The following is an 18,211-nucleotide window of genomic DNA, read 5'->3' as shown; positions in this document are numbered from 1 at the left end:
GCTACAGATGTGATGTTACAATAAAAAATGTAGAGGAAAGGCTCACCTTTTTAATGCACTGCAAATCGGGTGATTTGATTCAGAACTGCAAAAGTTATTGATGTTTGAAGATTCCAAAATCCTGTCTTCAAAGTCAAGGGCCAAATTTCAGGTATTGTTACAGGTGGGTTTTTGATGATTCTCAGCCTTTATTGTTAGTACATTAACCAATATCTGTGTGTAAAATACAAAAAAATACTCGTCATGATGCCCCAACATCTAGGAACAAGGTGCATATTTTTTCAGATTTTTAGCTCTCTTCCTGTTGCCTCAGGACTTTTCTATGTCAGTAGTTTTCTTTACCGCCCGGTAAAGATGACATTTTGTGTAGTGTAATCCTTTCAAATACGCTTACGAAGCAAGGAAGTACAACAAGATGGTAACGTTGGCAGAAGAATTAGCACAATCGAGAAGACTGGCTGAAATCGCTCTAATTAACGGGGAGTCTGGTCCCAGCACAAGGAACAGATCAAGGAACAGAGAAGACGCAAACAACACGGATCAACCCTACGTGGACTACACACACGAAGACGATGATGATCCCCAGAACGACTTCAACGAGCCACCGGAAAACACTAGCGGAGACGAATCAGCCCGGAGCGCAAAGTCTACACAGACCAACCCGCGAGCGGACCCAAGAGAAGGAGTAGAGAGGCTACCAAGAAGGGAGACAACGGAAGAGGAGGAGTCAGTACAGGGGGTAATAAACGCAGAAAGGGACCCTAACCAAGGTAAGAAGATTGCCTTACGAATTCAAAAACTCCACCAGCCCCTTTTCCCTAGTCATGTTGTCTTCAATGAAAATCACAAAAGCCATGCACGTAAATGTACCTGAAGATAGACGTTGAAGTGACCGTCAAGTAGGCAGACGTTGATGTGACCGTCAAGAAGACAGACGTTGAAGTGACCGTCAGTAGGTGCACATGATGTCGATGCGCCCATCAGTAAATAATAGCCCTCAATCGTCCACGACATTGAGGGGGGATGACGTAGATGAGACCGTACCCAGTAGCGCCAGGAAAGCCCATACGAGGGGCAGCAGTTGAGATGTTGAACGGCCCATCCTAAAAAAGAGTGATTTCGTTAAGAAAATCGAAGAGAAGGAGTCCCGAACAAAAAGAATGGGAACTAACAAGACACGTGATCTACACCCCGTACAGACGCCATGCTGGAGAGTCGTAACAGCTGGTGGAGAACCATTGTAAACGCATACGACAACCACGACCCACTCCTAGGGAGAACGATGCTGCATGCCTTTTGCGCGACATACGGGCAGATTCCATTTGATCTGGAAGAGTCAAGAGGCAGAAGAGAAAACCGCGACGCGGAACTCAACCACCATCGCGACCGGAGACCACAAACCGAGTCCTTGATACAAGACGACGAGTTCCTAGAAGAGCTAGTCGACAGGAGGGACACAACCGGTACGGGTGCAAAATCCTCACGGGAAGACAAACCCAGGCACCGGAATCAGGCGCTCAGCTCTGCCCGCATCAGAACCGCAACCCCGTCAGTAAGAGGAAGCCAGCAGAACTCAGGCTCGAAAAAGAAGGAGAGACCCGTAGAGTCATTGTCAGAAGAAGAAGGGAACCTAACAGACCCTGAGAAAGAAATCGTATTTGTAGACGACCAAGAGTTATCCAACAACAACTTACTGAAACTGTCCAATAGTTTCCACCAACGTATGACGAAATTGACGGCCTACGTACCTCTAACAGTGTTCAACGCAGACTGGATTGATAGAGACATTGAAAAAGCTGGTTTGAAGAAGGTGAAGTCAGTAAAGGAGTTACAAGAGGGAGATGACGTGCCAACGTACTCAGGCCTAACACCACAAGACGAGCTCCTCCTTTCTTACGGTGAATGGATGGATTGCATAGACTTGTTCATCAGATACGTCGACGAATTCTACCACATGAAGAGGTTGGCGGAGATGTTCCGAAAGCATAAAGCAATTGTAGTGGACATCAGAAGATCCACATCCTGCTGGATGATCGCACTACGGTACTGCATCAAAGTACGAAAATTAGTCATGCAGAACAGAATCGGAACCAACAAGAAACGGCAGATGAGCAACGCCGGGATTCTGCACCAAGACATCTTACGTGCAGCCAAGGACAAGGCTGAATCGCTAGGGGAACGAGCTTACACAGAGAATCCGTACACCACGTCAGCCGGAGAACCGGATCACTCGAACCCGAGAGAGAGGCCACCTCTGAAGAGAGACTTTGCAACTGCAAGCGGCGAGAACGGGGGATGGAAGAACGCAGCGAACTCTAGACGCAACAACAAAAACAGAAACAACAATCAGCAACGCACTGAGAGTCACAATAACTTCGCACGAAGAAAACCGTGGATCAGAGACAACAACAGTTGGACTCACAACTTGTCAAACGGAAGCTACTACCCTAACCGGAACCCATGCAGCAACAACTTCCATAACGGAAACGGCAGCTACGGCGGAGGTTTCCAGCAGTATGGTGCCCCCCACAGCGGATACAACCTCGGTTACGGACCGCCAATGTCGTACGGGACGGCCACGTACGGAAACGCCTACAACCCCAGTTATAACCAAGGAGGTCCGAGCAACGCGCCAGAGCAGCAAAACCAACTTGCAGTCGTGCCAAAACAAGGGAGCAGTGGCCAGAGCGGAGCCCTGACAGTCGTCAACAGGCAAAACGGCAGCCACAAGCAAAGCTGAACCCCCCCAGTGAACGAGGTAGAGAGAGAGAGGATAGGGGTAGATAGAGGCGTAGCAGTCCGATTGATATATATATATAATCGTTGTTCTAGAACCTATGTCTGCGCGCGAGAGGATGCTGCCGTAATGAATTGAATCTGATGCATTATGTTCCAAAGTCAAGCACGGGAGAAATCCAGTGTAGACACCCCCCCGGGTGGAATAAGCCCACAGAGCAATGCGCTCGAACTTAAAACTCCCCCATCTACGTAACCCCGTCCGCGCACTCCCGTCCCTCGTACCTGCTGAATGACAACCATTGTTAATGATAACCAACGTTTGTTCAAAAAAAAAAAAAAAACAGGAGTCACCTAGAAGAAGCCAAAGCAACTGAACCCAGCGGAACGTCGGGTGAGGTTGTAAAAGGAGAGAGACCTGTGAAGCCCCCGAGTAAGTTCTGGAGAGCAGGCAGAATATGGACGCAGAGAGAACTGACAGAGGACAACTCGTGACATGTAACAGGTGAAGACAGGTCATCGAAAACCAGCTTAAAACCCAACAGGGACTGGCCGACGTCCGTAACTTGCGAAATGAACCTGGGCAAGTGGGAGGAGATGCTAAAACAGCTGGATCTGATAGAGAAGCATAGAAGTACTAGATGGATTCAAGACAGGTTTTGACCAGGGCATCCCCAAGCACATGTTGGAAGGGATGAGGTTCTACTCTCCACCAAACCACGACCGGTCCAATGAGTCCCACGAGATCATAATGGAGAAGTTGCAGAAAGAACTGACCGCAGGGAGGATGCGCGGACCGTTCACGGAGGAAGAGGTGCTAAAGAAGCTGGGGCTCTTCAGGACCAGCCCGATGGGGGTAGTAACGAACGGAGACGGATCGAAACAAATCATCAATGATCTATCATTTCCAAAGCACAAGGACAACATACCTCCCGTCAACTCACACGTTGATAAGAACAAATTCAAGACCACCTGGGACGATTTCGCCCAGGTAGCAATGTTCTTCGCAAACGCAGACGGCGATCTTCTCCTGGGGATATTCGACTGGGAAAAGGCATACCGCCAGATCCCAACAAATCCCAACCAATGGAGGTTCCTGATGTTACGGACAAACAACAACCTTATCATCCTAGATACAAGGGTGTCGTTTGGAGGCGTGGCAGGCTGTGGCAGTTTCGGTGGCCCAGCCGACGCCTGGAAGGATATTATGAAAGCTCACTTTGGTTTTGACGAAGTGTTCCGATGGGTTGATGACAACCTGTTCATAAAAAGGGTCAACGGAGGTAACAAGACAATGATGGAGGACGTAGTTAGTCAAAGTGCCTTACTAGGGGTGAAGACCAACAAAGGCAAATATGCGGAATTTGCGACCGAACAGAAGTATATTGGCTCTATATGGAATGGAAGCGATAAGTCAGTGAGACTTCCCGAGGAAAAGCTAGCGGAACGAAAACAGCAAGTCGACGAGGTGATAAACAAAACCGACTCACACACCTTCAAGGAGATAGAGAAATTAAGGGGTAGGTTGTCACATGTAACAAACATGGTTCCGCAAATGAGATGCTTCAACACAGGCCTAGATCACTGGCTAGCCACCTGGATAGAGAAGCGGGCACCACGAAAGATGCCGACGAGCGTCAGAGAGGACCTGCTGGAGTGGAAAAATGTCCTAAAAGACTTCAAGAACCACAAACTGATTCCGAAGAGAGAGTCGATCGATGCAGGATGGGTCGGGGACGCGGCAACGAGCCACGGCATCGGGGTTATCATAGGCGACAGGTGGGCCCAGTGGCGGCTGAAAGAAGGGTGGAGCGATGAGGACGGTAACAGCATAAGGCGTAACATAGCCTGGGCTGAGACTATAGCAGTCAGTCTTGGACTTGAGATGATGGCGAGAATGGTGGATGTAAGGGGTAAGAGATTCCAGTTCCTGATGGACAACACCACCACAGAAGGGGTGGTCCGAAACCTCAAGTTGAGACACGTCGCAGTAAACCTAGAATGGAGGAAGATACAGAGGAGACTGGCGGAGCTAGATTGCGACCTGGAGGAAAAGAGAGTCAGCTCAGCAAACAACGACACAGACGACTTATCAAGAGGAATTAGAGTTGGGAAGCAAGACGCTGAGAGACTGCAAGTAGACATACCGGAGGACCTGAAACCCTTTATCAAAGCATCAGAAGTGCCCCTCTCGGAAAAACACCACACCGGAACAACTGTAAGTAGTCAGGTTTTGAATCGACATCAGAGCAACAGATAACACATATTGACCACGAATCCAGTCAGTAGACGGCCAACCAACGTAGAGTACAGAGATGACACCTCACCGCCCGAACTTCGCAAGGATCGAGGACGAGATCGCGGACGGCAAGACTAAGCAAATCGCGAGGCATATGGTGAGCGGCTCGTGGGCATCGTCGACTTTGCAGGGGTATTCGAGCGCGGTAGCAAAGTTTAAAGAGTATATAGAGAGCGAGGGGGAAGACTGGGATTCGGCCATCCCCGTACAAGCGGAAGATATCTATGGCTTCATCGTGTGGGCGGGAGAGTCGATTGCAGAAAAAGATTTGTCAGCAAAAAGAACAATACGAGCAAAGACGATCGAAAAGTACCTAGCTGGACTGGTAGTGTGGCAGATGGCCACCAAGCTAACACCCCCCGACCTAAATCAGCGGATGGTGAAGGCTTTGATAAGAGCTTGTGAAAGAGCAGAAGAACAAGCGGGACTCGAATCAAAGGAGAAAATGAAGAAAGACGTAATCGAAGAGAAGCAACCTATTCAGATCAGAGAACTCATCGGGCTAGTCTGTGACCTCGCAGGAAAGTCGGACAAGGAAGAGACGATTGTAACGACGGCCCTCGTAGCATTTTGGGGCATGATGAGACTGGGAGAGCTCACTAGGACGAACAGGAGAGAAGGAATGTTAACTAGGAGGGACCTCGCCTTTGAAGGTCAAGGCAAAAAGAAGGTGGCAGTCCTGACCCTGTGGAAAGCAAAAACCGCCAAACCGGGAGAGTCACAAACAATACAAATACCGTCCCAATGATCTGTGCTCGACCCGGTGGCAGCGCTGGAGCGCCTCCTCGATCGAAACCAACCCTTCGGACAAGATGAGGTGCTGTTCGGTTACAGGTCAGGGAACAAGAGGTTGCCACTCTCGAAGAAGGTGTTCATGGAGTACCTAGAGGAAAGATGGGGAAAGAGTGGGGTCAAACTGGGGGCCTGGTCCGGCCACTCCTTCAGGGTAGGAGGAGCGTCTCTAAAGTGGAATTTAGGTTGGAAAAAAGAGAGAATAATGGAGCAAGGCCGCTGGAAATCAGACGCAATAGATGTTTACCTCAAAGAGTACGCCAAAGACAAGTTGAAAGAAGCTAAAGACCTGTTATGGGCTATAGATCGACGAAACAGAGCGGCCAGGAGATGATCCATGTAGGCACAAACTCGAGGTAAGTGTACAGTTCAGTAGGATGATCACAGGATTAGAGTTACACTGACAGGGGTTGAACGATGTACAGTACAGATCCCAAGCCACCCTCGTGATACAGATGCAAACCTAAAAAAAAAAAAGAAGAAGAAAGAAAGATATATATATGTAAATGACGATTTAAATAAAAAGACTGGAAGAAGTTAAGGCCAGGTAGAGGAAGTTAGAGGGGTAATAAGCAAGGAAGCCAGGAGGAGAAAACGACATAGAGGGGAAGGAAGGCAGACTGTAGAGGGAGGTGCTGCCACACAAACGCTGATGTAATGCAAAAACAGTGTTACGATGCAGCGAGACAGAGAGCTGAGAGACCACTGCGCGCACAACAGAACGCCATAGCGCCAAAGGTGAGGAGATCGCGCCGTGCCCCCTGCGGGTTTAGGGGTGTCCTCGTCATGCCGAGCCCCGCAAGGGCCCGACAGGCGGGAGGTAGACAAGAACACCCGAGTAACCCGAGAGGCCCGACTTGCAACAAGCTGGCCCGTCTTGGTGTGAGTCGGAAAAGTTCCGGGTCACGCAAAACGGGCCTGGCCTGCGGCCGCCTTCCCAAGCACGCTCTGCCTCACAGTAAGAATGTGAGGTAGGGCAAGGATGGGTGTGTATATGTAGGATTACGTATATAGAACTCGATCATGAATGATCTCAAGTCCTAAGAACTTGCCCCTCACCAAATGGATTGGGGACGCCATCCAAGGAACGACATGGCGACGAGTTCCATGACTGAGAGGCGGGTTGTGTCAGACTATAAGCATACATGCTTGTGCCGAGAGGGAACCTTCCAAGGGGAAGGTTCACACCTGTAGAGATGGAGAAAAAAAATTCCCTCCATCCTCACATCCTCTCGCACGTCTGTCCTTGTCCCGCATTGTCAAGAACTCGATTCACCCAACCTTCTGCTTTCATTTCATTTCTACCAAATATATTAATCCTTTCAAATACCACCCACCCACCCAGCGAACTTGTAGAGCTGGCCCGTCTTGGTGTGAGTCGGAAAAGTTTCCGGGTCACGCAAAACGGGCCTGGCCTGCGGCCGCCTTCCCAAGCACGCTCTGCCTCACAGAAAGAATGTGAGGTAGGGCAAGGATGGGTGCGTATATGTAGGATTACGTATATAGAACTCGATCATGAATGATCTCAAGTCCTAAGAACTTGCCCCTCACCAAATGGACTGATGTTATCACATTTTCCCAAGATGATATGGCCTGACACTCCTTATCAGAGACATATCAGTCCATCATTCCAGGAGACACCCTCCCAATTTCATCCTGTCATTCTTCATTCCTTACGATTTCTGAGTATTTTTACACATTTGAGGAAAACTTATGTTGATATTGTCTCACCCTACCATGGGAACAGCTTTTCATGACGATGCTGTAGCCCGACCTCAAATTGCCACTTCTCACCCTTTGTGTTTTTGGATATAGGTAGATAATGCTCAAGGTGGTTTGAGGTGAGTGAGATCTCATGCGCTCAAAACTGACTCATAACTCATCCTATCTATCAAGCCCCATGTCAAAGGTTTTCTCGAGATTTCATTTGGAAAGATGAACCCTTGAGTGGTGTGTCTACACTTCAAGGACCAGATCCAAGTAGAATTTTACATTTGCAAACGTTTTCCATTCTTCTTCAGGATACAACTGTGGAACAAACCATATTGGGCTGTGATAAGCCAAGGTGTGATCATCTTGGAGAGATCAAGAGAGTTGACTTTATAGCCGATAGATGTTTAAGATCATAAGAGTGAGTTCATCAGTGTCTAAGACAGTTGAGGATGAGCGTGATTCTTCTATTGATCCATAACTTCATCTCTTCTTGACCGTATAGACACTCCTCAACTGATTTGACTTCATAAACTCTTCAAAATGGTCAACAGCCTTCTATATTGGCAGATTTTTATAAACTTTCTCATCTTCACTCTCACCGGCACCATCACTGGCTTCCTGTTCAAGACTTCTAGCCCAAAGACCAGCATAGAGGTTGTAGAGAACCATAGAAAAGAAGCTGAAAGGGTCGAATCGCGAGCTCGCCTACATCGTCTATCAGAGATTGATGCTTTATCAGAGCGTTTAGTTAGTTCAGGATTAAGTTGAGTGCCGCCCTTGAAGCTCTTCATCTTATAATCACGTCTCTCCTGTGACTTCGAGGTCTGCCATATAAAAGACAACTTATCATCCATCATTTTTCACACAATTCTCATTGGTTTTCCTCTCAGAACTAGATTCCAACCCATCGGCATCGCCTTCTGTAGAAAAGTCCTGCTACGCCAAAATTTTCTCATCCTCAGCTCACAAGGATAAAAGTACCGATGGCTCTTATTGTGCATTGGTAACTGAGTCAGATTTACTGCGAACCGCTTTTGCAGCTCGATTAACAATATGCGAATTAGATCAAGCTCAGCTCAATATACCTAAAGAATGTTCTATCTGGGTTGCAAGAGATGATGACGACGCGAGGACATGTATCACTGCGCTACATACGTCGCCCCAGTCTTGGTCATCGTATTCCGGCCATCTAAGGGATGCTATTCAATTGTGCTTTGGATACGCGAATCTTCATGGACTTGGTAAGTTCTTTATACAAACGCATCACGCAGAATGATCAAGCGGGTCAGGTGTGACTCATGAACGGCAATTTGTATTCGTTGATCTTAGATAAAGCTCGGGACATCTATGAAAGCACCACGGTGATCGCGAATCAGCTTCTAGTTTCACTGCGCCAACAGGAGGAAGGACGTCAGCGAGATTTCCTACACGTGAAGGAATCCATCACTCAATATTTTCAAAACGAAGCCAGCGCATTCCGAGCAGCTACAGAACGCGATCGGGTACGGCTGGAGGACATCGCCAGCTTGACGCGATCCAATCTCCAATCGTTTCAAAGCTCTTCACAGGCTCATCAGAAGAAATTTGAGGAGCTTGTCAATGGGCTGGAACGAGTGATGATTGAAAGAGATGCACTTGATCGAAGAGATAGGGCTGTCGACTTTTCAAACGGTCTTGACCGCTGGCGCTCTTCGGCCGATTCGGTAGGTGCTGCCTACTGACTATCTCACTGTCGTGGAAAGCTGAAACCTTTCTTGTGTAACTCTACCTTCAATTAGATTTTACGCGGGCTTGCTATGGAGGTGGACACTGGTTTATCGACCCAGCTCGTCGCGCTGAAAACGGAACTACCCTCGGTGATTGAGTCCAAGCTCAATCACAGCCTTCAAGCCCTCGTCAGCTGCTTGGAACTGGTACGTCCCGATTTCGCTATTTCTTCCGATGAATTGATATCAACTAATCTCAAATATCAACTCTTTGCCGCTTAACCGGCCTGATAGAGGTTTATGGGTTTGGCAGAGTCTTTGGGACAGACTCACGAAGAAAGCCTCAATGGTATTAAGGATGTCATATTGATACAGCATGGTGAAATGGTAGAAGCTTTTTGACCCATCGAAAAAAAATTGTGTGTAAGTGACAAGTCCGTAACAAAGAATACTGACGATGTATGCGTCTTGCTAGGCTGATTTGACTCAAAGACTTGCATCGATCAACGGCGGTTTCATAATGATCGAAGATCGTTTGAAGGGCTTTGACCACAGTTCCAACCAGATAGCTTTCTCTTTGAACCAATCACAATCAACGATTGTAGACGTGGAGGTAAGTGCATCATTTTTGCTTTTCTCTGTACCGTCTTTCGTAAGATCAAGCTGAAGGTCAATATCTTGTCATTATCTAACAGTATCAAATAAAACTCGTAATGGCCAACTTGTTCAAGGAGTTGGACACGCAGATCGCAGTGATGGATAATCTAACTGCTTCTCTGGTTGGCTCTATCGGTATTATTGATCACACTGCATTCAAGAGCATCAGCTTTCTCTTCAGCTGGCTGAAAAGCGTTGGTCAGGAGACTATTCTTTGCATTCCGCGTTGAATGACTAGAGTTGAGAGTGAAAATGAAGAGGCGTCTGACTTTTACTCCAGGCGCGCTTGTTTTTGAATCTTTGATGAGCTGGACCGTTTTGTCTTACATCATCTACCCAGCTACTCTCTATGCCTCAAAATGGCTGATCAAATTCAGTGTTGTAAGTCATCATCATGGACATTGTTCTGATTGAAATCCGCTCTGAACAATTCCCCAATGAACTTTTTGCCATATAGATGGCAGTTTTATGCGTCGTAATTTCGTCCGTGAAAAACTTGACAAGATCCAAGAAGAGGAGGTGGAACCAGAAGGATGCGCGGAGAGGGTTTCAAGCTGGTGCTGTGATGGACTTCGGGTGAGTTTTTGCTTAATATCTCTAGCTTCATGCCAATCATCAAATGGTATCACTCGTCTGATTCTTCCGCCGAAAATCCCTCCATCAAGCGACGATCCGGAGGTCTCGTCACAAACTATGACATATCCTTCACATCTTGGCGCATCGGATGTGCCTCAAAGGTTTCCGGGTCTACAAGCACAAAGCCCGGACGTGTATACTCTCCAACGATACGAGCGAGTACAAGCGATAGCGTGTATCAAAGAGTTCAACGCAATTTCTACAGGTTTAAAGAACATCAATGGATCGCTGGGTGCACTGCGACCAAACCGATTGGCTCAAAGTCGTCTTCATCCCCGCACTTCTTCGAGAATTGTACCTAACCGACTGGTTTCCAAAAAGGCATGATTGAATTTGGTAAGTGACGGACTATCCACAAGATGAAACCTTTTAAGCCCAGTGTGAAGCTGGCACATCAAGAGTATCATTCAACTTCAGGCTACCGTGACTCCAATTGCTTCTCTGTATCATATCTCTCTCAGTAACGGTTTTATTTTGAAATATCTCCTCTTCTTTTGTTTCAAATGACTTATATATATAAATATTGATTGATGGAAAGTATTTACAGGCTGTGCTCCTTGTAAACACAACCCAAGCTGATTTCCAGGTAAATTACAAAGGCTATAGTATGCAAGACAGATCAGTACCAGAATCCAGAGATTCTGGGAACCACCTAGAGTTTTTGATCAGTGTTATGCCAAGGGCCTTGGATCCAACATTGCAAGATCCAAAGATTCAAGTGTGTATCATCTCAAGGGATCAAACAGTCAATGAATTGAACAGAGCACTGCCAATTTGATTTGTTGACTGGTCATTCAGTCTGCATAGCATAGGGATTTTGGTGTTCAACATAAACCATAATTCATACCAGGAAAAGTTGTATGAACACGTCCCTAGGTTCAAAGCCTTTATCAAAGTCTTGATTCTCTTAATGTGCGATCAAGTCAATCAGCTGGGTTGATGACAAGATTGGCGTGGTTTATATGAAGGGTCCCTGAATTTGGATGACATACTGGCAAAAAATGAAGATCATGCATGTGATGTGGTACATGATACATATTACTACTGGTATAGGAAAAGCTTTCAACAACATACATGACAAAGCCTTGCACACAGCCTTTGCTCCACCCTGAAGTCTTGTCAGATATGTCTGCTGATTGTGCTCCTGTGATGATCAAGTATTTGATTGAAACATGGAAAGGGATGATATCCACTTCCTTGTGCACATTGGAGCAATCAACCTTGTTGTTGCTGGATGATTTGTCCAACAGCCATCCAGGGGGATTTTTTCAACCTCTGAAGTAGGTCATCTTCTTGTAGGTTTGGCTAACTTATGAGGACAATCAAAAACAAAAAAGAAATCTATGCACACAATGTGGGTGAGTTTCTTGTCTCCTCAGCATTCAACATGTCCAGGCTGATTGGAAAGTTAAACAGGATCTGCAAGGAAGAAATGTGCCAAATTCAAGCCATTGAAATGACTCTGTGGGCCATCTTCTTGTAGGTTTGGCTAACTTATGAGGACAATCACAGCTAAAAAGAAATCTATGCACACAATGTGTGGAGAGTTTCTTGTCTCCTCAGCATCCAAACTGTCCAGGCTGATTGTAAACTTAAACAGGATCTGCAAGAAAGAAATGTGCCAAATTCAAGCCATTGAAATGACTTCACATATTTCAGTAGCAAGTGTATTAACCTGGGATGGTGCACTGCATCACAGATGCTTTACCTTATCATTTTTGAGGCTCAACCCAATTCCAATTGAGTGCTGCAAACGCTTTCAAGGATCTTTATGTCCAAGATGGCAACTTACTTTTTGTTCATGAAATAACAGGGTTTAGTTAGACAACGGTGGCTCGCTAAGCTAAGCTAAGGTTATTCCCACACTTGGCTTAGCTTAGCAATGCCCCGCTAAGGAATGGCGCGCTAACGCTAAATCTTAGCGCATTACCGCTAAAGCTAAGACAATAGCTTAGCGGTAAAAATTTGATGCTGCTAAGCTTTGTCAATAGCTTAGCGCGGTTTTTTCAGCTAAACCGCTAATTAGCGGCTTAGCGCGACTTTTAGGCACAAAACAAATAAATCTTATTTTTTATTCAAGACAATCAAAAATAAAAGAAATGTTCATTTTAGAATAACCTTTGCAGCATGCTTAGCTAGCGTACTGGCTACCATTACCCATTCACCCACCAGTTCAACCTTTTCACGGAGCCACAACAGGCTACCCACATTCCTCTCAATGGTTTGTGGGGCCAATCGACCTCGATTCGCTGAGCAAACATCAGCAGCGGCTGAAAAAGATCTCTCAACCGCTGCAGATGAAGCGGGGATTGCAAGGTAATCGCGTGCCATTGACGCAAGGACCGGATAGATATGTTCGTGATCCTACAAACAATGGCATTGCTGATTAGCAATGTGTTGTTTCAGGCGCATGTAGATACAAAGGAAAATCAATACTAACTTTCCACCATTTCAATATGCAATCAGGATCGATTGCGCCATCTTTGAGCACTGGTAATAGGGGATGATCGCCTTTCAAGTACCTCTTAAGCTCATCCTCGCGCTCAGCCTGAGCATCGTGGGTGAAGAGTTGATAAACAGATGAAACTGCGCTGGTCAAGCTTGATGAGGTAGGTTGCGTGTTGTGCAACGATCGCTGAGAGTTGAGGTCCGAGTGCTCAGTTTTGCGGACATTGAATGTGCTTGTAAATGCTGTGAGACTCTCAACAGACTTGGAATCTTGGGGGCCAAAGGTTTTTTCGAAGAATCGGTGGCGAAATAGTGGGTTCAAGATGGTCGCAAATACAAGACTCTCACACTTGAGAGCTTCATTCCAGTACTTTTCCATCCAGATGACCATCTCCGCAAACATAGGATACAACGGGTCATCTTGTTCTAAAGCAGCCTGTTGTTTTTTGAGAGATTCCAACAAGATCGAATACTCTGGTAGGACAATTGATCCATTCGGGCTGTTCTCCTCAAACCGTTTAGTCAACAAAAGAAATGGCTGTATTGATACAGGCAAAGTCAGTATCAATCAGCTGATGGAAGTTAAATTGATACATACTAATAGTTCTTCATTGAGAGCATTGAGATCCTCCCAGTCGCGACCATTGAAAGTTATACCTTGAAAGTATGCCGCTTTCTTCACATCGGTACCTCGCCGACGGTTTGTCGAGTGGAATTTGGCCAGGTCTTTGCTAAGAATCTGATCAATAACCTAAAGTGAAAATGAATACACCATTAGCAGAAATCACAAGTATACAAGATGATTAGATAGATACATAGACTTACCTCACGTGCCTCATAAGCTCGTGATTGGCGGTCATAGTCAGCGTTCCACCGGATACCATAACCTGCAGATAAAGGCCGTACAGAGAGGCCTTTGGCCTTCATTCGACGTTCGAAAACTCGCCTCCAAGAAGCACTTCGGGTCAAGCGGCGACACACTGTGAGACAGTTCTTGTACAGAGTTGCCATCATGTTGGATGATGGAGACCGACTTTCAGGTGGGTCCATAAGAGACTTGCAAATGCGTCGAGTTTCGTCATCTTTGTCTGGATCATCGACATCGGAGACCTCTTCTGAGTCGCTATGATGATCTTCCTCAGGAAGCTCATCAGGTTGGTGATCCGGTTCTTCATCTTCATCATCAAGGTCAATTGCCACACTATCATCATTTTCATCTTCTTCCTCTTCTATAACGGGCATGATATCGACTACAGGGAATCGTCCAAGTACTACCTCCTTGTTCGCAGGCCCAGCGCGTGCATTGATTCCTAAGGCAGCAAGTCCATGCTTGACAACAAGACCGAGCTTGTGACAAGCACAGAAATGGTGCATACGCTTCGGGTCCCATGTGTACGAGTTTGTCCATTTGGCCATCGGTTTAACTGATTTGATAGTTTCAGTATTGGAAAGCATTTGTGATTGTGAGTTGTTGATATCGGTAGTTGATGTTACTTCGGAGCCGACTTGTTCGGATAGAGCCTGAAGTTGCTTGTGCATCTCTCTGGACATGGTGTTATTATTCATACCTGAGTCAGTAACTTGAGCGAGCATGTAATACAATAATAAGATTTGATGTTAGTTGAAACTTAAAATACAATTGATTGAATTTGAAAAAATAATCTACTTATCTTAAGATACAGATTATCTTTCTTCAGAATAGTGACTATCGGTTCAGCCAACCATTGGCCATGGTGATGCCAAGCGACCCTCTTCAAACTCAGATGCCTGACTTTGTATTGCCAACTCGAATCGATGAAACTAACGGAAACACCACTGAAGGCGTGTGCGTTACCCTTCGTGGTCCACACATCTTGAACAAGCGTGAACTGACTGTCAAGATTCTGTTCATTTCAAAAAAAAAAGTTAAATCAGATCACTTGATCGGAAAGAAGAATCATAAAAGAAGAAACACTTCACCTGAAGTTCAGTGTGGATTGATTCTCGAAGCGAAACATATAATTGTTTCGCTTCTTTAGCCATCCACTTCCGCTTATAAATACGTACTCCTGGTCGTGCATAGTCCAATGCAGCACGTAAGGCTGGATCCTCAATCCGTTTCCAGGGTAGAGCTTGCTGGACCAGCCACAGACAAAGCATTCGATTCATTGTATTAACCTCGTACTGCGATTTTGATTGTTCGATGCCGAAGGAAGTCAGTGTAGTTTGAGATTTATCCTTTTCGAGTTTCTTCAATGCAGCAACTGTTGGTGGGAGACTCGCGCCAGCTTTGATTGCCCGATTTCGGTGAGGACACGCAACTGATCCTGATTCGGTTTGTGGATTACCATCCCGATGAACCTTGAGATTGGCTCGAGGGTTGCTTGTACTGACTCGGATACCAGTCTTTCCGCACCAGAGACACGTGTGGTTGAGAGGTTTTTTCGACTTGTCCTATTACATAGAAGTGATTGTTAGCTGGAAAGAAAAAACAATACACCTGAACAAAACTCACCTCGTCCTTCTTATGAGTCGCTTCAGAGAAATAAAGCAGCACATCATCATACCCATCTTCGTCCTTGTCCTTAATCTTACTAGCTCGAGCTGATGCCTTGATTCTTTCGATTTCGCTGTCAGAATTCTGTTGGAGAGCGGCACGATCCATGTCTTCGTTCTACATTGACATAGAACCAGGTAAGTGTATTGAACAAACTCAGTGTAAGGTTAAAGGTTTGTGAGTTTCTCACCTCCGTTCCAATTTGACGATTAGCTGCAGGTGTCTTCCGATTCTTTTTTTTCTTTTGTTTCTTCTTATTCTGAGTAGCAGTCGAATCCTGATTTGTATCGTGAGTCTCGGTCTCTGAATCACTTATAATCGTTTTCTTTCGCTTATTTGTAATGATGTTTGAAGTTCCGACAGATCTGCGTGAATCGGAAGAGGGTTGAATCATACCCGGTGGTCTTGATCTGGGTGTGATGATACGGCTTGTTCGACGGATGGGATTCGGAAGATTGGAGTCTTCATCTTCATTTGGATTGGGCTGAGTGGTTGGTTGGGCTTGAGAGCCAATAGGGGTGACGTTGCGGCTGGATCGACAAGTGGTGGGATTCGAGACATCTGCGTGATGATTGGAGTCATCCATGTTTGGTGGTGAATAAGGAAAATAAAAAAAATAAAATAAAATAATCTCAAGATATGATTACGAGACCGGACACTGGACAAGTCCGAGGCTCGGTATCAAACATGTCCGGATATGTATAGATATCCTACTGGTCCGTAGGAAAGTCGCTAAGGGCGCTAATTAGCGCCCTGGACCTCGCTTTAGCTCATAGCTTAGCGGTACAGCGGTGCGCTAAGCTAAATAGCTTAGCTGTGTCCCGCTAAGGAATATTTGAAAATGTCTTACTTTAGCTGAGGTCCGCTAAGAAATTTGCGCTAACTTAGCGGCCAAATAACGCTAAGCTAGCGCTAAGCTAAGCGCTAAGTTAGCTTAGCCGAGCCACCGTTGAGTTAGATATGCCACAATCACATTCTCTGTTCAGAATCAGGGTCTCCTCCCCATTCCTGGTAAAAAAAAGATCATATCCTATGATACAGGCCTTGGTGCCTGTTCACCAACCAACAACACATCAGGGGTGTAAAAGTTTCTTTGATTTGCCATTGCTTTAACATTCCACACCAATTACATGTCCTATCATTCTGAGTATCTATGGTGACAAGCTATTTTTTCATGTCTTGTACATTCATCTGATCTTTCCCCCTGGGCTGCTTGAATATTGCAACCACTCTGGTTACATTTGACTATTCCAAAATTAACTTCTCTATCACACTTTTTGGTTCTTTTGGTATGTTTTCTACACAAGATATCAGCATTGCATGCTTCTTTTTCCACAATATACTCAATTTTACCCCTACAACCGTTTATACTGTTGGGACATCTTTTCCCTATATGACTAACCAACCCCTGACAATTGTTACCAAGTGGACAATCTTTCAATAAGATTTGAACCCGAGCAGTAGAACTTTCATCTTGATTGAATGGACAATCAAGTCTACATAATCCTACTTGTGCTACTCCAATGATGAGCACTGACATGGTGACAAGTGTGGGTGGTGATAATAATTTCATGGTGTTGCAGCAAAGGGTTTTGAAGAAATTGGTATTGACTTTTTCTTGGAAAGATGCAGTTGTTTTTCAAAACCAGTCAGTTGTAGAGATGTTGAGAGGATGTCAGATTTTTGTAAATTTTCAAACTTCTAAGCTTAATATTATGTTCTAGTTCTCAAATTCAACTTTGATAGATGTTTTTGTTGATGACTATAGTGCCTTTGTATTAGATATTTACTCAAATATTTAATCTTTGATGATGAATTTAAAATAGGAGCTGTCAGATATGGAGCTAAACTTCCTAAATCTTTGAGGAATGTGACAAACCAATCAATCTTGAATTAGAGTTTAGAATTATAATTATGAATCTAGATCAAGTCAATGGTTTTTGAGATGATGAGAAAATTGAAAGATGGCCAAGGGAGAAGGGGTTTATATACCTTTCCTTCCTCATTTTCCTGGTGGCAAAGTTGTGGTTTGCTGTGTTGGCCAAGCTTTGGTTTGCTGTGGTTTGCTGTGGTTGGAATTATTTGGTTTAGATTGCACCATTGAGTTATGCCTTTGTGGCAAATCTTAAAAAATGGCTCAAAATTGGCTATTCAATCTTGCATTTGGAATCCAATTTTGGGGACTTATATCCAAGACATGCTTCACCTTGTGCATTTGAACTATCAATCTGTGGGAAGTTTCCAAAAATGGAAATCCAAGTACTTGATTATTCTACCCTGCAGGCTCAAGCTCAGTTGACATCAGTACAGAAACCCAGGACTTACATGATCAATCTGTTGTATCATTTTGATAATGGAAATTTGAGTGATTTTTTTAGACATTCAGATTGGAACCCAGTTTGGGTGGTAAGGACTTGCATCATGCGTAAAGGTACCTTATGGTCATGTTGAAAAATACTTACATACTTCAAGGTTGTGAATGCAGTGAACATGGAGCTTGAAGTACTCATTGAAGCAATTAGAGATACAACTGACATGAATGTGATCCCAGAATAAAACCAATAGAAAGCACAAGAAGAGTGTATTACTATGTAATCTTATCAAATATTGTGACAAAAGATAGAAGTTTATGTGTTTCTCCACACTTTTTTGCACCTAGGCACCACTTGGCCCGCTGGGTGTGGGTTT

The 18,211-nt window shown here is 45.2% G+C and overlaps 3 protein-coding genes across 3 annotated transcripts; 2 read left to right on the top strand and 1 right to left on the bottom strand.

Annotated features, from left to right (window-relative positions):
- Window positions 1–415: 415 nt before the first annotated feature.
- Window positions 416–2,740, top strand: MELLADRAFT_68589 (uncharacterized protein; the record flags this gene model as incomplete). The annotated part of the gene is made up of 3 exons (XM_007417159.1): window positions 416–770; window positions 1,200–1,552; window positions 2,246–2,740. 3 exons carry the CDS (start codon window positions 416–418, stop codon window positions 2,738–2,740), a joined length of 1,203 nt encoding a protein of 400 aa, XP_007417221.1.
- Window positions 2,741–7,410: 4,670 nt separating this feature from the next.
- MELLADRAFT_112713 (uncharacterized protein) lies at window positions 7,411–10,866 on the top strand (the record flags this gene model as incomplete). The annotated part of the gene is made up of 11 exons (XM_007417215.1): window positions 7,411–7,542; window positions 7,643–7,668; window positions 7,737–7,892; window positions 8,092–8,303; window positions 8,503–8,781; window positions 8,870–9,243; window positions 9,319–9,453; window positions 9,541–9,633; window positions 9,722–9,859; window positions 9,942–10,101; window positions 10,361–10,866. 11 exons carry the CDS (start codon window positions 7,411–7,413, stop codon window positions 10,864–10,866), a joined length of 2,211 nt encoding a protein of 736 aa, XP_007417277.1.
- Window positions 10,867–16,661: 5,795 nt separating this feature from the next.
- MELLADRAFT_112712 (uncharacterized protein) lies at window positions 16,662–17,096 on the bottom strand (the record flags this gene model as incomplete). Its single annotated transcript, XM_007417212.1, has 1 exon — window positions 16,662–17,096. The coding sequence occupies one exon, from the start codon at window positions 17,094–17,096 to the stop codon at window positions 16,662–16,664; it is 435 nt and encodes a 144-aa protein (XP_007417274.1).
- Window positions 17,097–18,211: the final 1,115 nt, after the last annotated feature.

Source organism: Melampsora larici-populina, assembly GCF_000204055.1.
Source record: "Melampsora larici-populina 98AG31 unplaced genomic scaffold MELLAscaffold_69, whole genome shotgun sequence".
NCBI lineage: Eukaryota > Fungi > Basidiomycota > Pucciniomycetes > Pucciniales > Melampsoraceae > Melampsora > Melampsora laricis-populina.
The sequence above is the reverse complement of the archived record's forward strand: the minus strand, read 5'-3'. Positions and strand labels throughout refer to the sequence as shown.